Source organism: Felis catus, chromosome C1, assembly GCF_018350175.1.
Source record: "Felis catus isolate Fca126 chromosome C1, F.catus_Fca126_mat1.0, whole genome shotgun sequence".
Taxonomy (NCBI): domain Eukaryota; kingdom Metazoa; phylum Chordata; class Mammalia; order Carnivora; family Felidae; genus Felis; species Felis catus.
This window is the reverse complement of record NC_058375.1, coordinates 79,432,376-79,457,604: the sequence shown is the minus strand read 5'-3', so window position 1 is coordinate 79,457,604 and position 25,229 is coordinate 79,432,376. Positions and strand designations below refer to the sequence as shown.

General features: G+C 33.8%; 1 protein-coding gene across 4 annotated transcripts in view; it reads right to left on the bottom strand.

The window, feature by feature from the left end:
- The window catches only part of FNBP1L (formin binding protein 1 like), a 124,219-nt gene that overhangs the window by 5,471 nt on the left and 93,519 nt on the right, over positions 1-25,229 (bottom strand). For 3 of the 4 annotated variants that reach the window (XM_023258912.2, XM_023258914.2, XM_006934916.5), the window contains 8 exons: positions 25,022-25,126; positions 21,531-21,659; positions 19,350-19,496; positions 17,227-17,430; positions 6,580-6,689; positions 3,005-3,137; positions 2,534-2,628; positions 285-433 (listed from right to left, as the gene is read on the bottom strand). In XM_023258912.2, coding sequence (XP_023114680.1) covers positions 285-433; positions 2,534-2,628; positions 3,005-3,137; positions 6,580-6,689; positions 17,227-17,430; positions 19,350-19,496; positions 21,531-21,659; positions 25,022-25,126 — 1,072 coding nt within the window. Of the gene's footprint in view, positions 1-284; positions 434-2,533; positions 2,629-3,004; positions 3,138-6,579; positions 6,690-9,678; positions 9,694-15,647; positions 15,807-17,226; positions 17,431-19,349; positions 19,497-21,530; positions 21,660-25,021; positions 25,127-25,229 lie in introns of all 4 variants that reach the window. The other variant, XM_023258915.2, reaches the window with a different exon arrangement.

Below are 25,229 nucleotides of genomic sequence, written 5' to 3'. Positions count from 1 at the left end.
CATTAGTAAGATCTCTGGGGGAAATTAAATTCTCTATCAACCAAAGTTGACAGTCAAATAAAAATCTGTACTGGGATGCTGATAACACTGGTAGTTTTCTTTCAGTGTCATGTATATAAGAAAAACCTCTATTTGTAATACAGTTAAACAAAAATATTCATACTAATGAGCTGGAATTATAATTTTCTGACAATGTATTATTTAGCTAAGGACACCTAAGTACATGTTTCAGTGTATGCAGACTTTAAGGAACCAATGTTATCAAATACAAAAGAAAATCATACCATCAAAAGGGTAGATAGCTTTGCAGTGTCCAATAGCAGGCAAGGGATCGTCATCTTCAAATTCATCATCGAACTCATTGTGATGACCATGTTGTTGGGGTGGCCCTCGGACTTCTTGGTTTGCATCATCAGTGTAACTTCCCTCAGGACTATAAAACATAGAAGTTTATCTCATCAAGTATCACAAAGATGGAAACTTTTTATGCTATCTGAAGGTTGATCTCAGGATCAATTCACAGAACTACATATCAATGACACAGTTCCAAATTAAGCCTTCATTTTCTTAAATGTTGATGATATATATAAATTGCCTGCAATACAAAATGCTTGTTTGTTGAAGTTCCTGAAACCAAAAAATTACAGTGTTCTAGGCATATGGCATGCAATCAACAAATAGGTCTATCACTGGGTCCAGAGATAAAATGGAGAAATGTAGGGAATATTTGCCTTTCATCATCCCGGATTTATCACCTCCTCTTTTGGCAAAAGAACCCTAAAATTCCACAGGAGACCCACCCAGACCCATGGTCAGTTCACAGACTTCCTGGGGAGTTCTGTCCTGGCTCCAGAGGGCCCGTCTCAGCACAGCACTTGTGTGGTCAGAGTGAATAGTTAACGAGTAGGCTTATAACCTGGTCAGATAGAAAAGACCCACAGAGACTTTTCCTTAGGACTGAAGAGAAGCTCCCTCCCTTCCTTTTCCACTGGACTTGGACCTGGAGAAATATGAGCCCAGTGCTTTGGAAGATCACCATATGAAGCCTTCAAATGAAGCCAATATAGTGGAAGGTAGAACTGTGAGGTGGAGAGAAACAGTCCTGCGGATATCATCTGAGCTCTTAGATCAAGCTCTCCCTAAAGCAAGCCAATAAAATCCCTTTTCATATTTATTGTCACTGAAAGCAAAAAGACTCCTAATAAAGTTAACTTCCAGTTAATCATGCTAACAGGGAGGTTAGTAAAACTCAGAAAATCCAAAAGAACAGGTAAACCCATAGGCATCTTTTTCCTTAAAATATTTTTAAGTCAAAGAGAAAAAATGTTAATTTTGCTAAAGAATCAAATGACTGAACAAGATAATGGAAAATCTGTATGATCAGAAATTAAAAGCACTTTTAGTATGCCTAAAAGCCACGTTCTTAACACAAACAAGAGAGATTAGATTACTTTAATCTAGGTTTTAACTAGTAAGAAAACCAGTATATTTGTGGGTTTCTCTTGATATACAGGTACTCTTTCAAAAAGTGATGAGTTTGAGAAGGAAGAACCAATATTTCTCAAGCACATACTGTTTCCAGGTATTTTATTAGGAGGTGCTCTATGTACATTACTTCATTTATTACTAATAACGCTATATGGTAGGTATTTTATTTTTCTATTTCAAGTTTATGCATTTTTGAGATAGAGAATGGGAAGGGGAGAGTGGAGGAGAGAATCCCAAACATGCTCTGTGCTGTCAGGGCAGAGCCCGATGCAAGGCTGATCTCACAAAAGGGGAGTTCATGACCTGAGCTAAAATCAAGAGTCAGACGACGCTTAACCAACTGAGCCATCCAGGCACCCCTGTAGGATAGAGATTTTAACCTCTGTATTTTAGGAAACTGGGACTCAGAGATCATTAAAAATGACTTGCTCAAATTACACTGTAAGTAGTAACCAAGATTTGATACTAGATCTCTCAAATTTTCTCTAAGGAGAATTCTAATTTGTTGGCTCTTAGTGGGGCAGAGTGGGGAGAGACATATACACAGAGGGGGAAATTGTCACAAATGGTATGAAAGCATGGAAACTTAGCAAAATGCCTTTTGGAAGCTCTGACTCAAACTAACAATATTGTTTTTTCCTTCACAAAACTTTAAGCAATTTAACAGTTAAGTTTTTCTTCAGCATAAGCCATCCAACTCCATCTAAACCTTAAGGGAATCTTCCCAGGTCTGAGGAGCCTATGCCTTCAGACAGTAGCTCCACAAATTTTCTATGTTCATACCTTTGTTTTTGGATGCATGACAAACTAGAACAAACCAGCAATGGGAAATTTCATATTTTATGTGTAACTACTGTAAAGAAACAGAAAATCATTTAGGTTCATAAGACTAACGCTATTAAAAGCCAAACCCATTACATCAAGGAAGAAGAAAAAGAACTGTATGAAATTTAGAATAAATTTTAGAACAAAATTTAGAACGAAATTTAGAAAAAAGTGAAAAAAGTTTGAGGGAAAAAAATACAAATAAAATGCAAAAAGTGACCTTTCTCGTCCCTGTGTTACAAGATGATTTATGTCACTGCTATGTCTTCTGTCTCCTCTCCCACCTGTTTTGCCTTCAACTTCAGAGAGCCAAGCCTTAGGAAAAAAATAAGTAAAACTGGGCTTAGTAAGTATTCTTAAAAGCTCAAAAGATAGCCTACAATTAAAATGTGCTTTGAGTTTTTATAATTATGTAATTCTTAGAGAATGGAAACCTTTATTCCAGTTTGACCAATGATCAACTTCATAGCTGATAAGCATAAATGTTTAGTTTTACATAAAGTTTTAATTAAAAAGAAAAACTTGAATGAGGGACTAATTCTAAAGATTATAGACCATAATGATTCCTTTCTTTTAGATGGTAACCCTAAAATTAAATATTTGAAGATAAAATTGTAGCAAAAATCAATCTATCATAATGAAGTTTATACAAATGAATTTGTCTTAGACAACTGCAAAGTAACAAACCTACCTCATTCTTGTGGATTTCCATTCGTAGGCGGTCAATGTTATTCATGGTCTCTGCTAATTTAGGCTGCAAACTCCCTGGATCCCCCATTTGTGGATTTTTCTCATACACATCTTTCATTTTGTTGAGTGCTTCTCTGAAAATGAGAAGGAAGTCAGAGAATTAAATATTCACTTCATATGTTCCCAGATAAAAGAGTTTCATTTGATTTGGGGGGCTCTCATGTAGCCTATCTTAAGAGAGTAATAACATCTCTTTAAATATAGTCAAACATTACCTGTTTACAGATAATGTGCATAAAGATGATTGTATAGAGTGGGCAATTTATGAAAACCATCTTAAAACATTTGGAATAAAAAAAGAGATTTTTCATTTCTTGCTTCTCATTTATGAGATTTTATATATGTAATATATGTAAGTATATATTACATATATGTATATTATGTATACACACACACACACGTATGTGTCTTTGTATTTATATAGGTTTAATCAAGGACTGGAAGAATATTCCTCAATATTCTTAAACTCATGTCCCAAATCAAATTCATTATATTCCTCCATAGACATATATTCCTCCTTAGTTCACAGCGTCTTTGGCCTCCCACTCATCCATGCTAGAAATAGGAATACATCTTTAACTTGACCCTCTCCCAGCTCATTCATCTCCTCCTCATTTCTCTAATCACAACACTGTAGGTTATGTATGCCTCAATCAGCACTCTGACTTCCTCTAATATCTGACATTACTGGCTAACAACTCTTTTCCTTCTTAATTTCCTAGAAGTTACATTTTCTTTTCCTTTCTTCTCACCTCTACTGTCTCATAATGTCCTTCAGTGGCTCTTTCTCAACTTCTGCTCATCCTTTAAATGTGTTACATAAAATGACAGAGGTTTCTTCTCATCTCATGTTATACGTCTTTTTGAAAACAATCCCTTCTACTTTCTAGTTTTACTGAAATATAATTGACTCTACTATTTTAATATCACCTATCTTTAGAAGATTTGAGTAATTTCAGCCTTCTTTCTTTCCTAAGTTTTAGACACTCTGAACAAGTATCCTTTTCGGGGTCCATCTAGTGCCTTTTTTTTTTTTTTTAATTCTGTGCTCTTTATTGCTTTTTCTTTTTAAAATAAGCCCCTAAGTGTAGTGCTGAAGTACTGTCTAGTGTTTCTAAGTGCAAGAAGGCTGTGAGATGCCTTATGGAAAAAATGTTATGTGGTTAGATAGACTTTGTTCAGGCATGAGTTACAGTGCTATCAGCCCTGAGTTCAAAGTTAATAAACCAACAGTATATATTATAATGAGTCTTCAAATAGAAACACACATAAAACAAGGTTATAACTGACCAGGTGATGAAAATGTTGTGGCCAGAGGCTAAATGGAGCCTTAAACCTGTATTTTCCATTTCAGTCTTCACGAATTCAGTGCTCACAATAACTTTATAGTACATAACTATCACATGCTGGAAAAACTGGACAGCAACATGCAGAAAAATGAACCTAGACCACTTTGTTACACCATACACAAAAAGAAACTCAAAATGGATGAAAGACCTAAATGTAATACAGGAAGCCATCAAAATCCTTGAGGAGAAAGCAGACAAAAACCTCTTTCACCTCAGCTGCAGCAACTTCTTACCCTACACCTCTCCAGAGGCAAGGGAAACAAAAGCAAAAATGAACTATTGTGACCTCATCAAAATAAAAAACTTCTGCACAGCAAAGGAAACAATCAGCAAAACTAAAAGGCAACCGACAGAGTGGGAGAAGATATTTGCAAACGACATAACAGATAAAGGGTTAGTATCTGAAATCTATAAAGAACTTATCAAACTCAACACCCAAAAAACAAACAATCCAATGAAGAAATGGGCAAAAGATATGAATAGATACTTCTCCAAAGAAGACACTCTGATGGCCAACATATGAAAAAAGACTCAACATCACTCATCATCAGGGAAATACAAAGCAAAACCACAATGAGATACCACCTCACACCTGCCAGAATGGCTAACATGAACAATTCAGGCAACAACAGATGTTGGCGAGGATGCAGAGACAGAGGATCTCTTTTGCATTGTTGGTGGGAATGCAAGCTGGTGCAGCCACCGTGGAAACAGTAAAAACAGAACTGCCGTACAACCCAGCAATTGCACTACTAGGCATTTATCCATGGGATACAGGTGTGCTGTCTCAAAGGGACACATGGACCCCAATGTATATAGTAGTACTATCAACAATAGCCAAAGTATGGAAAGAGCCCAAATGTCCATTGATGGATGAATGGATAAAGATGTGGTGTGTGGTGTGTGTGTATGTATATGAATATATATATATATGTATATGTACATATACATACATATATACATACAATGGAGTATTACTCAGCAATCAAAAAGAATGAAATCTTGCCATTTTCAACTACATGGATGGAACTAGAGGGTGTTATGCTAAGCAAAATTAGAGAAAGACAAATATCATATGACTTCACTCGTATGACTTTAAGATACAAAACAGATGAACATAAGGGAAGGGAAGCAAAAATAATACAAAAAATAGGGAGGGGGACAAAACGTAAGAGACCCTTAAATATGGAGAACAAACAGATGGTTACTGGAGGGGTTGTGAGAGGGAGGATGGGGTAAGTGGGTAAGAGGCATTAAGGAATCTCCTGAAATCACTGTTGCACTATATGCTAACTTGGATGTAAATAAAAAAAATAAATAAAAATTAAAAAAACATAACTACCACAAATAATGAGAATCAACTATACTACAGTGTTTCATTTATGATTAAGCATCCCATTATACCTGATGTACAATTCTTAACATCAAAATTTCAATCATTTCTACACCTGAAACTAATGTGATGCGTGTCAACTATACTCCAATTAAAAAAAAAAAAAATCTGGAACGAAACTGCCTGAGCTACAAAAAAACCAAAAACAAAACCCTCCAAAAACTTTCAATCACTCATGCTATGGTTTAAGCTCCAATTTTATCTTTACTATAAAAGCAGACAGTAAGGCACCAATTCACTTTAATAACCCTTTATTCATCATAAATATCTGTTCATTAAAACAAAACTGAACCAAAGGAAACTTTTTATAAAATTGAAAAAAAATTACAGCAATGAGTCAATGAATCTGAAGCTATAAGTAATCAAGTACTGTATGCTAACTTGCTGCAAACAAACTAATTATAGCCTTAGGTTTCTACTGAGCTCAATTTATGTATCAAAGCAAAATGAAATGTATCAAGGTGTAAGAGGCGGTTAATGTTGGTGAAAACTACTGTTGATAATGAACCATTAAACTGTTTTGCAATATTATTGAGGACATGGACTATTATCATCCAATAAGTAAACTGCAACCTAAGAAACTAACATTTCACTTTTATTTATCACACAGCAACCATAAAATTTTGCAAAGTTTAGGAGTGTATTTTTCCCTCAAAAGATATTTTAATTAGGATATATGATTTTTATATCTTCGATACATCACATTTAAACATATCATTCAAAGTATACCCCGAAAGGAATAATAATGGTAAAAAAGACTTAATAGAAGAATACTTTTGGTCTGATTCTTTTTGTAGTTCTCTGTTAAGTTCATCGATACGTTGTTGTAGTTTTTTACGTCTCTGTTCTGGTGGCAGATGACTGAAATCTTCCAGTGCTGGGCCCTGAAAAGAGAATCTAAATTATAAAAGACATCTTGAGGAAATTTTCTTTTTTAAATATACCCGCTATAAAATAAAAATACACATCAGTTTTAAGTTTAATTTAAAATTAGCCCCAAACTTTTAAGAAGAAATCTACACAGATATGTGTATGTAAATTAAAACAACTATATTGAACAAAGCTTGAATTCAAGTTTATGAAATCATGAAATAGAACAGGTAAAAATATAACCAGATAAAGAAAATTGGTAATGACCACTATCACATCATTTTCAGGTCTTGGCAGTTAAAATAAATACATATGAACCTTCTTACAGCAACAACAACAAAATGGAAACACATAACATTTCTCACCTATACAAATTATTGTTCTTTATATAACATCACCACATTCCCAAATCAAATACTGTGAATGTTCAGACTGCAAATATGAAAAGCTTATACAAATAAGTAGGCAACTTACCTCACAGAGATAATCTAACTGGTGAAATATATTTTAATATTGCATAGTCTCTGAATGATTACACTTATTAAACCACTCTTTAGAACCAAAACATACAAAAGGTAAAACTATCCACTGTGTGAACTGAAAGTAGAAATTATTCTAATAAGGAGTTTATATTCAATTATCCTTTTGTACAACCAATAACATACCTCAGTTTTTCCCAAAAGAAAGATAAAATCCAAAGATTAAAGATGTGATCCTTCTTTAGGAAAGATGCTTTATGTTTGAAAAATTTTTAATGTTTTCATATGCAAGAAACTATCATTTAGGAAAAAGTACTAGTATTTAGTTGTAAACTTCTGATTCAAATTACGTCTTTCCCATCTTAAATGTTAATCATGTCACTCATATTAGAGGTTACACAACAGAGCCAATATTAGCAACTATTGATTCTATTTACCATAAACCCATATTTACATAAGTTTTGATACACTCCAAAAATTGATGATACCTATCACTCTTCATTTTTCTTTTTAAAATGGCGATATGAGGGGTGCCTGAGTGGCTCAGTCGGTTAAGTGTCCGACTTCGGCTCAGGTCATGATCTCACGGTTTGTGACTTTGAGCCCCGCGTCGGGCTCTGTGCTGACAGCTCAGAGCCTGGAGCCTGCTTCAGATTCTGTGTCTCCCTCTCCCTCTGCCCCTCCCCTGCTCACGCTCTCTCTCTTTCAATAATAAACGTTAAAAAAAAAAAATTAAAAGAAAATTAAATGGTGATTTGAAGAATATGCCAGTTCAATTTTTAAAGTATTGTTGAAATGAAACTCATCCTTGCTCTCTGGGCCATTTATGCCTATCACATACTTAGTAGCTTTATTTCACCATCTAGAAGAATGTTTCCCTGACTTTTAAAAAAAGAGAAAACTCACTCTTAGGATGGAACCATGATCAAAGGTTAACATTTCATTAGTAACAGAATCTCCAGAATTTTCCCCAAGTGGCCTATACATTATGGATATTCAACAAGCTCACCTTAAAAAATAGGGCATCTTGTCTAAGTGGCTTTGGTTTTTTTTATCTACCAAGTAGCAGAAATAATAAAATGTCAATCAACCAAATCTGACCTAAATAAATGAATGGCAGAATTTCCTAAGCAAGGTGCCTTTAAATTTAGTGGTCAATTATTAATGTAAGTTGTCGGTTTTAATCTAACTTCAGATGTAGGTTTTGAAAAGTATTATATATGTGCCAAAGATAAAACTTTTAATCTATATATTTAAATATTTCTTAAAATTTTGAAAAACTATCTAGTGAAGTAAAGAAATATATTTCAATGTGGGTATTTTTTGGTATTATTATAATAAACTCACAATTACCTGTAAGTAAACCTGCCTGCTTCCCACTTACCCCTAATCAAACCTTGTTCTCAAATTTAGTAACAGTAGGTATGAAAGCATTTATAATATCCCATTTTGACATAACCTATTCTTTTATAGAATTTGAGAGCTAAACACTCTATTTCCAATGGATATAAAGACCTGTGAGGTATTTATTGACAACTTCTACTACAAGGGAATACATTTTAAAAAGGCTAAACTGAAAGTCTGAAAGAAACTGGTCTGAAAGAGAGTGGTCTACTTTCTAAAAATAAGAAACTATGCAACCCCCAATGATTTGGGGGTTAGGTCTTCACAATGTAGTTCCATTAATGTGATTGAAATGTATAAAGGACCATCTCACTCACTCACACACACACACACACTCTCTCTCTCTCTCTCTCTCTCTCTCACCCACAACTGCGCAAGCACATACTATATTTAGATTATGTGTGCTTTTATTCCCATTCAGTACTACAGAAGAAAGTACTGACTCTCTAATGAAATTAGTAGGAAATTTTCTTTATTACTATTTTGAAAATCTAATGATTCTTGTGATAAACTACAAATAACATGTATACAATCTTTTTAAAAGACATTAAAAATCATTTTTAATTTTCCTTGTGTAAAAATATGAACTTTTGTTCTACCATGTAACTTAATGATTAACTATAATTTTATGCTCTGTAACATGACAAGGACTCCACTCAGTAACATTTAGGAACTTAATAGGTTGATTAAAGTTAACCATATTATTTTAGAATTTTATGGCATCAAGAAATACTGGCATATGTTGGACTATGGATCATATTATAACAAGAAAAGACACATACAAGGTGAAAATGTAAGGTCATACCTTACTACTTAGTCTGAATAAAAAAAAAAAAAAAAAAACCACAATGTTTTGAGTGGCACCTGGGTGTGAAGTGTCTGACTCTTGATTTCAGCTCAGGTCATGATCTTGTGGTTTGGGAGTTTGAGCCCCACACAAGGCTCTATGCTGACAGCATGGAGCCTGCTTGGAATCCTCTGTCTCCCTATCTGCCCCTCCCCAGCTCATGCTCGCTCGCTCGCTCACTCTCTCTCTCTCTCAGAATAAACTTAAAAAAAAAAAAAAGTTTTGAGATTATTTAATGTTGGCACAGTATATAGATCAGCACATAAGGCTTACCATCTTCACCGACCACTGAATAGTTCAATGGAAAACAGAAAGAAATGGTAAATTATTCACATGAAATCAATACAGAAGATGCAATAACTTATACTTTTTTTTTTTACAATATTAAAATAAATCATGAACATTTCACAATCCAAACAATTATGCCAGAAAAACAATTTTAAGCACATTTTGGGGAAAGTAAATTACTTGCAAAAAAAAAAAAAAATACACTGATGATAATGGGCAGATATTTTCTAAATGCAACAAAAACTTAAAAGTAAATAGAAATTCTCCGTAAGTGGATTTTACTTATAGTTCTTCATTCTCTAAATACTAATATTTGAAGAGCTAAATATAAAAATCCAATATTAGCCATTTGAAAAACTCTTCTATGAAGTATTAAAAAATGAAAAACTCTTCCCAATGCATTAAACAAACTGGCATCACAGGAACTGCTATAGTTCAAAACACTTTTTTGAATTTAAATATGTCAAGGGTAACATTTCTACCTTAGTTATAAGGTTTTTTTTAAAAATGTACAGACACATTAGAAACACATTATCAAAACAATGAGTCACCCAGATTCAAGTTTCCCATACATATTTCTTAACAGACACAAATACATGCGTTGAATGTTGCTTTGAAGACAGAGTGTCTACTTTTCAGTTTTTCTGAAATCCATATGCTCAATAAGCAACACTAAAAATATAACGTCAATTTTTAGAAAGAAAACTAGATAAAATTTTTCTTTCTGAAAATATAAAAGGATATAGCCAGAGTGCTCTCATACAGTACATATACTACTCGTGTGGTATGTACCACACATATATACACTAATGGTGTGTGTGTGTCTGTGTGTGTCCGTCCCACATGAGGTGGGTTAGCACGGCTCTGCAACTGGCAATGCATCTACCAAACATACCAAGTAAACACACGTGTGCACACGTGTCCATGCACACACGCACACACACACACACTCCTTGTGACCCGTAATATGCAATTTGGCTTTACAAAGCTAATCTTCAATTAATCTTCATTCATTCATGGCTTGCAACCTCTAAAATTTTTATTTTTCCCTGTTTTCTAAATCACGATGTTTAAAGAAGGGGGATGTCAGGTAGAAGAATTTCACATAAAAAATATGAACTTTAATAAATAACTGACAAAAATATCTACCCCTTATCTCCAATGAATTGGCTATATATATTAATGGTTATGATGATAAGAAAGATGACATTTGCTATCCATTAGCTTTCCAATTAAGCTTAACATTCTTTAGACTGTCAGTAGTTTCAGGGAACAAAAAGCACAACTTATTTTAGGATCACAAAATTCCTGGTAAAAAGGTTAACAAGTTTAAGTTTTAAAAAGATATTCATGGTCTTCTTTAATGTTATTAAGACAAAATTATATACAGCACAAGAAACAAAACATGTAGAGTATTTGAATTTATCTTTTATAATTTTCCCCAGCTAAATTTCTAAGTGAAATAAAAATTATTTTTCCAGTTTATGTATTAATATGCTTCAGAGAAAACATTAAGATAATTATAACTGAAATATCGAATGGTTCAGGTTTTAGTTAGTCTAGTTTTATATCAATTATAAAATTAATTTATGGTACACTAACCTTAGATTTAGGGATACAAAAAACTCAAGTTCTTTGTAAAATATTAGAAAAATATTCAAGTTTTCTTTTAAGTAAGTCATGTTCAATACATAAATATCTTCCTCTCATATACAATTATCATGTACCTATAACTAGAAAATTTCACATACCCCCATACCTTAATACACAAGGGAACTAAAAAAGGAAATTAGGCAATTAAAATGATTAGATTTTAAATATAAAAATATAAATTATTAAAATTATTAGATTTCTTTTAAAGATAGGAAAATACTGATAACTGTATTTGAATAAATAAAAAGCTTACAAATATGACTATGAAGTCTTTCAGACCATGAATAATTTAGACAGATAATATGGACTTGTTATTGCTAGATAAATCTACTTCCAAAAAAAAGGATTACCCAACAATCTCAAATGAAACAGTTATAGAGTAAAAAATATTTGTTTGTATATTAAATAGTTAAGTTGAGGTGTGCACCAATTATCCATTAATGGTTAGCTCCTGATTTCACATAAGGAAAATTATACACCATCATCCCTCAGAAAAGGTCTAACGGTATCAACCATCAAATTCAAAAACACTGGTCCAATATAACATTTCTTAGATCCTTAAAAATATTAGGAACTTTATATAGAAAAAAAAAAAGAAAAATTATAATTTTTTAGAAAGCCAAAAGCAGATATTCAGGAAAAACAATAGGTCGCCTGGGTGGCTCAGTTGGTTAAAAGCATCCGACTCTCGATTCCAGTTCAGGTTATGATCTCACAGTTCGTGAGTTTGAGCCCCATGTCAGGCTCACCCAGGACAGTGCAGAACCTGCTTGGGATTCTTTCTTTCTCTTTCTCTTTCTCTTTCTCTTTCTCTCTCTCTCTCTCTCTCTCTCTCTCTCTCTCTCTCTCTCTCTCTCTCTCTCTCTCTTTCTCTTCTCTCTCTCTCTCTCTCTCTCTCTCTCTCTCTCTCTCTCTCTCCCCTTCCCCCGCTAATGCTCTCTCAAAAATAAATATTTTAAAAATATAATATTAACAAAAAACGTAGCAAACATAGTTCAAAACAACAGTTTCTGATTTGAATGGTACAACTCATCAGCTTTAAAAATCCTTAAGACTTGGGGCACCTGGGTGGCTTAGCTGGTTGAGTGTCTGACTTTGACTTGGGTCATGATCTCACGGTTTAAGAGTTCGAGCCCCAAATCAGGCTTGCTGCTGTCAGACTACCAGCGCACAGCCCGCTTCTAATTCTCTTTTCTCCCCTCCCTAACCCTCCCCAACTTGCACCCTCTCAAAAATAAACATTAAAAATAAGAGAATTCTCTCTCTCTCAGTTTTGCTTTATTCTACACCAATTTGTATGCACAGGTCCTTTTACAAAAACAAAAAACAAAAAAACAAAAATTTCCCCCCAAAATACCTTAAGACTTATTTTGTAAGTGAATGGACTGACATGTAAATCCATGTTTAAAAAAAAAACAACAAAAAAAAACCTAGCTTCTTAAAGCTTCTCTTCTTTTTTGGGCAGCCTAGGTGGCTCAGTAGGTTAAGCATCTGACTTCTGCTCAGGTCATGATCTCATGGTTCTTGAGTTTGAGCCCCGCATTGGGCTCTCTACTGTCAGTGCAGAGCCTGCCTGGGATTCTCTTTCTAAGTCTCTCTGCCCCTCCCCTGCTCACTCTCTCTCTCTCTCAAAAATAAAAACATTTAGGGGCACCTGGGTGGCTCAGTAGGTTAAGCGTCTGACTTTGGCTCAGGTCATGATCTCACGGTTTGTTGAGTTCCAACCCCACGTGAGGCTCTCTACTGACAGCTCAAAGTCTGGAGTCTGCTTCAGATTCTGTCTCCCTCTCTCTCTGCCCCTGCCCCACTCACAGTCTGTCTGTCTCTCTCTTTCTCTCTCTCTCAAAAATAAAACAAAAACAGTAAAAAAAAATTTTTTTAATGAAAATAAAAATAAAAATATAAATTATTTTTTAAGAAGTTCTTCTTTTTGGATTTTCCTATATTGAGAAAATTCTTAACTGGAAGAAAAATATCTCCATAGGTTAATTTTGAAATAGAATCTGATAAACTACTAAATACCAATCAAAATGAAAAATGTCGGGGCCCCTGGATGGCTCAGTTAAGCGTCCGACTTTGCTCAGGTCATGATCTTGTGGTTCATGAGTTCAAGCCCCATGTCAGGCTCTGTGCTGATAGCTCAGAGCCTGGAGCCTGCTTCAGATTCTGTCTCCCTCTCCCTTTGCCCCTCCCCTGCTCATGCTGTCTTTCTCTGTCTCAAAAATAAACACTAAAAAAAAAAAAAAAAAAAAAAAATGTCAATGCCAAGATTGTAATAAACTTTCCTTTCTGCTCTATCCTCCAATATCCTAGTCAATTTATCTGTCATATTTTCTACCTTACATATTGCTTTTTCTCCTTTGGTACGGTAAGTAATAACAAAAGTAGGAGGATTTTGACCTTCTGGAACTGGCTCCCCCAAAACAATGTTCTAATATTTAAAACTAAAGCAGTAAGTGGAAATAAGACAAATAATAACTAAGCAGATACTTTTAAGTTCTACAATTTTATAAAATGTAGATTTTATAATTCCACCTATAACTTATTCAACAAAAATGAAGAGGTCACATATTTAAACTTCTCTCTCCAAGGCTCACAGTTCTAACTGCCTAAATTTCACACAACTATTTGATATCTCTATAACTATACTGTATAGATTACTGTTAACTGGATCTGGTAGACTCAATGTGTAAGATACAGAAACAATTACAAAAATATAGCTGCTAAACAGTCATTTTTCATAACAGCAGAATATTTAATAAAATCTAAATCATCATAGAGAAGAAAGATGGGAATTCTGCCCTCCTAAGTCAGGCAAAAGAAAATCCCTAATGATTTCTTAAGTGTTTCTAACAAGTGTTAAGGGCTTTTAAAAATGAATACAGGTTATCTGTACTGTATAACACAGACTCATTCCTACTGGCTTTTCAGAATATCATTAATTACCTATATCATCATTCAACACAGAAGTAGGTAAGATAGATGTAAAAATGTTCATGACAGTATAGGAAAAAAGGAAGTCCAAAAAGGGACATCATATACTAGAACATGTCTACTGCATTACTGACATCACTTCAGGTTGTCACAGTGTTTTAATGAAAATGCAAATAATGTCATCTTGCCCTAAATGAATATATCTTGTTCTACATGTGGCCAAAAGAGAAACTCAACTGAAGCAATTTGTAGAAAAGGCTACAGAAGGTAATTAAATCAGACTAGACAGAGAAGAAAAGAATCGAAAAAGAACGCAAGCAGGAAGGCAGAGAGGAAGGGAGGAAGAGGGAAGGTGGGGGAAGAATGGCAAGAACAAGAGTAAGCCCAACTATAGTGTATCACTGTTAATGATTAGATTTTTTAATGGCACTGATAGATTGAGTTCTCATCTGTGGGCTATCACACCTATGTTTTTCATATGTCCAAACAAATGTTCAAATTTCATAAATATATCTAAACTATGAGCTATGAATATTACAAGCACATCCTTAAAATCAAATATAAACAAGAGAAATTAGTTTCACTAACATAATGGAATAACACTACTATTTATCAGTAGTATAATAGGTGTTGCTAAAAAATAGCTTGATATTTGATTTTTATAATTCTAAAATTTTTCATTTACAGAATAACTTTAGTTTTAAGTAAATACCAAAGACTGGGCAATTAAAAAAAAATATTTTGGTAAAAAAATACTTTTTTTTTAAGCTCAAGAACACAAATGCCATGTAAACATTACTCAGTAATATCTAGTATTTTATAGGCAAATAATTTACAAAATATCTTCTAATGTATTATCTTAATATGATCTAGAATCTTGATATTTAACATGCCTATCTTTAATTTCTTATTTAACTACTGGAAACTATGTTTTATACTTCTAAAAGTAGGGAAATTAAAAATTGAATTTGATTTTTTTATAGACAACAAAATACTTTATAAATTGGCAGAAGTCATCATTAGTGACAAAGTATTGCATGAGTTAACTGCAGTGACAAATTACTGAAAGTCTTAAAAATGTAAATACATTACAAGACAATGGTGGACATATGATTTCACATAAACAAAAAAATAGCTAATATGATTGTACCCAGCACCCTCTTTATAATACCATTCTTTTATGGTTGCGCATTTCAAATGTTATAAAGAGGAGTTATTTTTAACTTGAGGGCAGCTATACTTAATTCTGTGGTCTTTTTAAACTACATATTTACAGGAGAGAGCCTTATAATGAGGGTGGAGAGTATTAAAAGCCACACTACACACACAATAGGCCATCATGCATTTTAACCCATTATTAAACTTACCCCTCTTTTGAGACTTCTGAAAGAAGGAATTCTGGGCTTCCCTGTTTTTATTTCATTCATACAATAATGCACGGGCTCAATGGAGAATGTGAGAAACTGGGACCCATTAGGAGTACTGGATGTGAATAAACTAGTAGGGGTTAAGGGTGGGGACTGTGGCTAATATGGAAATAAAGAAAGGAATCAATAAGCCAAATGTGCATAGTTTTCTCCTAAATGAAAATTCTATTTTTGGCAACATACTTTTCACAAAATAAATCTCAAAGTTTTCTATAAAAATGTTATAAGAATATTAACATAGTTTTGCCAAAACGGTCATTTTAAGAAGTCAAATTTACTTTAAGAAATGTACCATTTCATTTGATCACTTTTTACAAAATGACATTAAAAATATAGAGTACACAAATTATAATGTCAGAGAAAGCAATATGACCTACATAAAAAAAATTCTCTTCTAATTTCTAGAACATTAGCACTACCTAACTGGTTATACTTAACCTGCACTTGTCAGAGATAAAGGCAACAGCTACAGGTAAAGTTATCTAAATAGATAATATATATTAAAACTGCAACTAATTATTATCACAAATAGGCAAAAAGTTTTCATTACATTTGTGGTTTTTCTCTCAGACTGTTTCTATTTCATCTTCATTGCACCTCATTTAAAAAAAAAAAACTTCAGCAGTCCTGGTTTTTCTAAGCTTTCCTGTCTACTCTGATTTGACTTAAAAAAAAAAGTCTCACCTCTCAACTTCTCACCTGGAAAATATTAAAAGCATGAATAATGCTTGAGTTAATTATAAGTGTACTTCTGAAGAGATTAATAGGTATGAGTTAAATTTATCTGCATTTTATGTCTAGATCAGAAAAATGAATTAAAGTCACCTATACTTTAATAAATAGAGCATATCAGATTAAAAGTACATATCTATTCCCATACTAGATACACTATTATAAGCACTAAATTGGTAGGATTAAGCACTCATCTATTCCATTTGCTCATGCTGCTGAACTAGATTTATCTAACATATACAGCACATCAAAAAATGGGTTCCAACAAGAAGTTAAGAGAGATTCTCTTAGTAAACTGGAGATTTTTAAACTTCAAATAACCACAAACATTGGGCCCCTCCCATTAAACATTCACATGGATGATAAAAATAACTTCATTAGTACGATCTATAAGACCTAATGTGACATTTATTATTGCTATAGTCAATCATTCATTCTAATAGAGAACTGCAATTTTGGTGGTCTTATAGTTAGATCACAACGTTTCCTTAGAAATTCTGATTGAAACTGCATACAAGTGAAATTTCAAAAGCATATAATTCAAGAGGTATTAACAACTATTTAACATTTTTACTCATTAAGTGGTGGTCAAATGTTAACTCCAGAAATAATTTTTACTATTAAGATACAAAACTATGTTTCTAATAAGTGAAAAGTTAACTGAATCATTCAGATAAAAATACTTATTCTCTATTAATAGTAAGCCATTATCCACTCAACACCTACATTGATTTAAATGACACACTAAAATAAAATTATTAGCATAGAGGAATTTCATGACTTTTACCTTTGGCTTCTTTCCAAAGAGCCACAACTTGCCCTTGGCCTTTCCTACTGTGGTTTTGGCATCCATCTTCCCACTTTCCTGTTTGGATGCACTGATAGTCCCATCAGAAATGGTTCTATAAATATGTTGACTGTAATCTTCAAATGGAAAATCTCCTGGAGGTTCAAATCCAGACTTAAAGGAGTCCACTACCATTTGAGAGTCCTACACATAAGAAATATGTTTTTAAAATCATTTCATTTATTTTTAATACTGTTAGCTGTTAAAAATTTACTCAAGGAAACAACCAACAAAAATTTAAAGTAAATAATTCTACAGATAATAATTAAAGGTTAAAGTGAATAATTTCTTCTGGTGGATTAGTAATAAGCCTTAAATATTTTAATCCCAATAAAATACGAATTTATAATCAAATTAACATTTTATTAGTTCGTAATATTCATGAAGTGTTTTCATTCCACAACTTCAACCCACTGAAATTCATCTGAGGACAAGTTAGTTGATAAGAAAGATCTAACTGACAAAAGGAATACAGGAAGAGGTTATTCTCAAGTAGAAATTCTAAGAAGTTTCAGAGGAAAAAGGCTTTTTGCTTTATAGGATATCTACAAAAAGTTGATCTTTGAAACAGGGGAAAAGGCATCTATGTAAAAGAGTAAGAGGTAGAAAGGCTTTCAGGCATCCAACAGGGGAAAAGATAAAATATACTGAAGACAGTTGGGAATGTTAACTGAACAATGGAGAAAGATCTGACAAACAATATTAAATACAAAAAGCAACTTTAAAAATATAAAGTTCTATTTCCCCTAAAACTTTAAAACTCACATAACTATACTATATATTGTCTTTGGAAGTACATACCACTGTCCAAATGTTCTTCTGACACCTTAAACTCATTATTTTCAAACAGAATACTTTACCTCTTATAAACTCCTCCTGTTTAAAACCCTTCTCTTTTATTCCCTATTTCTGTTCATTGTACATTTTTCCTGTCATTTAGTCAAAAGTTATTTGTTAAGTCACACCTTAGTTTTGTCATTAACGCCACCCTACCAATCACTTGCTAAAGGATGAGAAGAATGAGAGAGAAGGGACCTAACTACATTTGTAACCTTGTAACCAGCCATACTGAAATATAAATGTACTTCTGAATTTCTGATTAAAGAACCCTAAAATCCTTTTATTTTTAAAATTCAAGTCAAAATTCTACTTGTTACAGAAAAAAATCCTCATTAATATAATACCAACTTGCTACGAAGACTAAAATATGTGGTATATATTTAGCACTCCCCCAACACTGGTTCTCTTCTCTTGCTCCTTCTTCATAACATAAATTTCTGCCAACTACCCTTTCTGGTCACTCAATCAACATTTATTGAGAAATGACCAGGTACAAGATTCTTGCTAGACCTTAATTAAGACAGGTTAGTGGATATACTTTCTCAAGGGGAGCAGGGCTATGCTGTTCCTTCTACTGCCCTTTCTTTTTGCCCATTACTCCATACACTACCCACAGTTCAAGTGCCAACTCTTCCATTAAAAAGCAATTCTTATAGTAACTTTATATCTATTTCTTTCTCTAAACTTTCACTAGAATAAGAGTACAACACAGTTTGTAACCTACAGTTCACAGGTTGTGTTATACTCTTGGAGTAGAACTGAAAATTTAGTCAGGGGAAAAGGAAGGATTAAAATTTTCTTTCAAAACAACTAGAATTTTAGTGTTCAGAACAGTCTTAAAAGCCCAAAGGAGTCCACTGAGTGCCTGGGTGGCTCAGTCGTTTGGGCATCTGACTTCGGCTCAGGTCATGATCTCTCATTCCATGAGTTTGAGACCCATGTCAGGCTCTGTGCTGACAGCTCAGAGCCTGGGGCCTGCTTCGGATTCTGTGTCTCCCTTTCTCTCTGCCTCTCCCCTGCTCACGCTCTTTCATTCTTAAAAATAAACATGGGGAAAAAAAAAAAAGCCCAAAGCAGTCCAATCTACTGCCAGACTTCTACAGAATATAAAGTATAATCAGCTACCCATCAATTACTTCACCCCTTTCCCAATTCATTTCACCAACTGAAACTGCATATGCAAACCAAATACATTTATTCAAATATAATTATATAGCACTTACTCTTCTTTCATCAACTGATTTTGCGGCGAGAATCATTCCTTCCAAACACTTTGAAATGATAGGAATAACTTTGCGTTCTGAGTCTGCAAATCCTCTGTAACACTCACTGAGTTTAATAGTCCTTCGTTCATCCATTTCTTGTAGTTGCTAATAATCAGAATTTTTTTTAAAAAAGGGAATATTAAATTTTCTTTTCATTCTGATGCAACCCCACCCCCCAAATTAGGATTCTACACTAACAGTCACACTGTTGTTAATACCTTTTCAACAGTCTTACAGCACTTAAAACCTGAGACTTGTTACATAACACAAGGGAAAAAAAAAAAAATCAAGCCTTTCAGCACATCCTAAACCAGGTGACACTGGTTTTCAAATATTCTAAAGGGATCCCCTAACAGGCTACCAGCTCCCTACCTCGTACCACCTCCACCTTTCCATTCTTCAGTCAGAGCAGTTGTCTATGCTTCCAGGAAAAGCTGCACTCGAAAACAGAATTTTGATGGGTTTTTTTTTCTTTCTTTTTAAGCAATTAGCCTGTAACATATATAAATCTGAGAGTTCTAAGTCCTTAAATTAGTTCAGATTACTTTGGTAAGATCTCACTGGATTAAGGATCCATAGTTGACTGAATACCAACAGGTACTCAGACCTACCAGTCAGTCTACTGCTCAGTAACTATCAAAGGATTGGGGATACAAGATGAAAACAGGAAGCCAAAAGGTAAAAGTGGTACATACAATGGAATCCCCACAATTCAAAAATTTACTGGCACATGCCCCTAAGAATTATGCTATGACAAGTGAAGCCAAATAACTTACAGGCATTTTTGACCCTTAATATTTGCCGACACTACTAACCTTTTTCTCCTAGGACACAGCTACACTGTTCAAGTCCCCACACTCCCACAGCCTTTATACCAGCTTTTCCTCTCTACTTCCCAAAGCTTGTGGATTTACTCTGACACCCACATTTTCACAAAGGAACTGTTCCCAGCATTACAAAATGGCAAGACTGGGGGCACCTAGGTGGCTCAGTCAGTTAAGTGTCTGACTTCGGCTCACGTCGTGATCTCGTAGTTTATACATTCTAGCCCCACATTGGGCTCTGTGCTGACGGCTCAGAGCCTGGAGCCTGTTTAGGATTCTGTGTGTCTCTCTCTCCCTCTGCACCACCCCCCCATCCCCACCCTCCAGCGCCATCCCACTCATTCTCTCTTAAAAATCAACAAACACTGAAAAAAAAAAATGGCAAGACTGCTCCATAGCAAGGTTCAAACAAAAGGATTAAGCACAAAACACAGTTTTGGTCTCCCCAGAACATAATAGCTTGGCTGGAGAGCCTAGAAAAGCACCACTGAGTGATGATGACTAGATGCTAGTCATGAGGCTAGATGCTCTGGATTAAATGACTGGAATATGATACCCACTCTAGGCCACCATCTCTAACTATGCTTCCATTGTACTGCTAATTTGCCTTACAACGAAAAAGAAAATATATCTGGGCTGACAACTCTTTCCACATAAGCTCTGCTCTCCCAGATACTACTTTCAACATTTTTCAATCCCTTTACTCTAATTTCTCTTCTTTCTAGAATAAGCAGTAACATAACTTAACCCTCATATAAATTCTGGGTCTTTACCTCAGGCTGTTTGGCAACTGTTTATCATCAAGTGATGACGGATGGAATTTGTAAGCAAACTCACGGCCTGAATTACATTTACGATCTGGCAACTAGGAAGACAAGCAGGCAAAAACCAGGCTAGCAAATACATTTCATAAGATTTATTTCTGCCACCTGGGGTAATGCCAGTAACTCTGGTATAGTGTCAAAAAGCTACATCCCAATTCTAGGTAAGCAGCTTACCAAGAACAATTCCAGTGAATCCCCCCTATGTCCTAATACTCAATGATACAGTATTAAAATTTATCTAGAAAATGTCATTGTTTTACTGGACTGTTTATTACACTAATAATTATTCAGTAGGAAAATTCGTAATTTCAAAGTTAGGAAAAATTTACTTTTCAAATCTATAATCATAAAAGAAGTTCTTATCACTAGTCCTGATGACTAGTGAATCTAGAAACATCCTGGTTGATGCCTCAAATTTAAAAGTTTCACATATAAAAAGACTAGCTCTTCCAACTCTAAAACTAGATTAATTTCACATATCTAAACTTTACCTTGTAAATTTGAGGAATCACTACATAGAAATGTTTGTGCTGTTCTCCATTAAAGTTTTGTAATTGTGCCGCATATTCATTTTTATTTTCATCAGCCATATGTGTACGCAGATTCAACTGCTGTTTGGCCTAGAGACAAATTGGTCCACATCATTACCAACACAAATAACAACAACAACAAAATGATACCTGATTCATTTTTCTAAAAGTTATGCTAAACCTAGACTTTTTCCAACTATTAGTATCATTTAAAATTTAAGGAGATGCTTGCATATCTTACGGACAGAGCACTCTCCTATTGCAGCAATCCTTTTCTCTTTTTGCAACAGTCCTTCCCTTTGCAATAATCTGTTCAAATAAAGTTTCTCCTTACCAAATCCAGACTTTTTAAAATTAAACAAATGACAACATTATGGCTTGACCTGCAACAGTATGCTCTTAACCAGAAGAGGAAAAACACCATAGAAATACTTTAGACAGTTAACAAGTTATAGTAAAACATTTAAAACATGATCCACTTATATGCAACTCAGAACCACAGTGAAACACTAATGATTAAATATATGATTTTTGGATATGGTAATAGTCAACAATGATTTCAGTCTCTATACAAAACCAAAGGTACTTTCAGGAATGATTATTTAGAATATAGTTCTGTTCATCTCAAGCTCTTAGAGAAATGCTTTTTGAATAGGTCACATCAGCATCATCTACATTGGTAAGAACATTAGAATACTAACATAAAATCATTAATTCTAGATTTATTGGAGGGGAATCTAAGTAAATTTCTCAATTACTCTAATGTAATAAGAAAAAAAAGAAAGAATTGAACTCCATTTTTCACAGTGCTCCAAGGAACCAATCGTTATATGAGAGTGCTCTGGAAGTTGTAAAACACATTAATACACTTTATTGTTCTAATTCCATTTTCTACAAAATGTAGTCTCTAACCTTCTAACAGTAGGTCCACAAGTTAGTTCTTCTGAACTCAGAAACAAACTGACCTGTGGAAATACCTAGTAGCCAAGATAATAGAGAAGCCCACAAAAAAAAAAAAAAAAAAAAATTAATCTACAGTGTACTTGAAGATTCTAATACTTAAGTACTATGGAAACTAAACACCATAGCCCGAAGTATTTCTACAGAAAAATACATTTGAAGTTCTGGGACCTTAAGTACACATTCATTTACTTCTTCCCCCTTTCTCCCTGTTCCCACAAACTATGATGGAATAGAGGAATCCAAATTATTCCCTACCCACAATGGTCAGGCGAAACGGCTCCTGTTCTAAGTCACTGGCTGTGATTCCTAAAGCCTAGGGCAAAGGTTCCAGCAGGGCATATAGGAGTGTAAAGCTAGAAACTAGAACAACTGAAGCCCCCCTGTGGGCTTCATACTTAACTGCCTTTTTTTTTTAAATATTACATTAATTTTTTTTTTATTTTTAATTGTTGTAAAACACACAATATCATCTTAATTGACCATCTTAATCATTTTTAGGTGACCAGTTCAGGAGTGTTATGGTATACTCACATTGTTATGCAACTGCCTTTCTTTTCTTTAGAAAGATCAGTAATAGGCTTGCTCCTTCTTCACTTTTTTTTTTAAAAACTTTTATCAGTAATTGCTCAATTGAAACTATGTTCCTTTCTCCTACAGGTCACTTACAACAGAATCCCTCTACTCTATAGTTCCTAAAGCAAATCCTCAAAGTTTTCCTAATTCTCTAATAAGTAAGGAGGTTGCAAACAAAGGAGTATAAAAAGGAAACTATAAACATTAAAATTCTTAAGTTAGGTCAAACTATTAACATATTCTATCTAGATTTCATAATGTCTAATTAGTCTCTAAAGAGATCTCTATAGACAAAATAAAAAACATAAGTTAAATGAGTCCAGTTAGAGTCCCTTATCTTGCCTAGTACCTAAGCTATGTATTCCAATCAATGTTTGATAATAAGTCAAAGGAGTTTTTAAGGAGTGTCAACCAGCAAGCAAGCCTCCCATGTATACAACAGTGTTTGCAACTGTTGTGATCCACATTTTTATCAAATAATAATAACACATTATGTGCATGACATGATGCTAGGAAGGAAATGAATATATGGATGATCAAAATCAGGGTCCAAAAATCTTAACCGCAGAGTTAAGTCTAATAATTGATACAGATGTACACACGCATCTAAAATACCAACAGTACAAGTTATGAGACACATGTTCTCATATCACACCATATGTGAAAAGACATGGGGTTAACCATAAACCCAATGGGAGTCCATCCAAACAATGTGGTTGCTCAAAAAAAAAAAAAAAATCAATATACATAAGGCCGTAATTAACATAAATTTGGTGTTCAAAATGAGTGAGGTAATCAAACTCTGGACTGATCAGACCATTATCTGGATTATTACATCCAACTGGAAGTTAACAAAATTTAGGTGGGATACTGACAAATTAACAGGTATCCAAAGGAAAACAGTCATAATGAAAAGTGACTTAAAGCCATTTCCTCAGTAGAATAAAGAAATACAATGGTTCATCTAGGGACAGAGAATCTGCTATGAATATCTAAAGAGCTTTATGTAGAAAATACAGAATACTTTCCCAGTACCTCAAAGAAACTAAAACTAAACACAGCGATCAGTGGGATCAATATAAGGAAACGCTAGAGTTGGAAAAATCAAAAAAAGAACAAACTGCCTTAAGTCTGTGTATTTCCAATGACAAGGGACTTAACTATCATTAGAGGTATAAAAAGTCATTAAGAAATAGGGTAGAAAAAAATAAAACTCTCACAAGTTATACTAGAAGGACTTTAAGATAATTGTAATCTGAATTTTATATAATTTTATGGCTTTAAGTGGTAAAGAAAATGGAATGCAGAAAATTACCCCTCTGAAATGTCCAATGTTCTAAGATAAAGAACATACAGCAAAGAAGGAAAAGCTAAGCAGCAGTAGTTAAGGGCTGATCCTTACAAATAGTTATGTTATAAAACATCTGGCCCAGAATCAGCGACGAACAGTTCAGTTTTCCAAAATGAATGAAAGAATGAATGAAACAAAAACATAAATAGCTAACTAACATCACATACTTCTGACACTTTTATCTTGTTTTGCCTTGGGTCAGGTTAGGGAAGCACACTACCCAACCCCCAGTTGCATACCCCATCAACATACCTTAGACTTCCTATTCTGTTTTGGAATAGGATAGAAACTCATTCTTTTTTTTTTTTTTTTTTTTTTAGTTTAGAAACTCATTCTCAATAGCAATTATATCTTTCCTATGCATTCTGAATGCAGTTAAGACATTACAATAAAATAAACACAATCCGACTAACATGTGATTTGAAGTACACAAATATTTGTATATTTTAGATTTAGACGTAGTGTTTCTCTTGGAGAAATCTAATACCAATACAAATATTACAATTACCCTCCACATGCAAGTAATAATATTTTTATATCAAAGTCAGTTTGGGTTATTTCTTACCTTTTCAACATCTGCCTTGGTTGCGTTAGTATCATTATCCAATCTTTCATAACTCTGTTGTGCCTTTTCTGCCTCTCTACATTCTCTTTCAAATTTCTTTTTACTCTGTTTAAAAAATTAAAATATCACACTAAGAAATAAAATTTACCTCATAACTTTAAAATGTTGCCACTGTACACTGTATAGAATTATACACTAAAAGTAAATT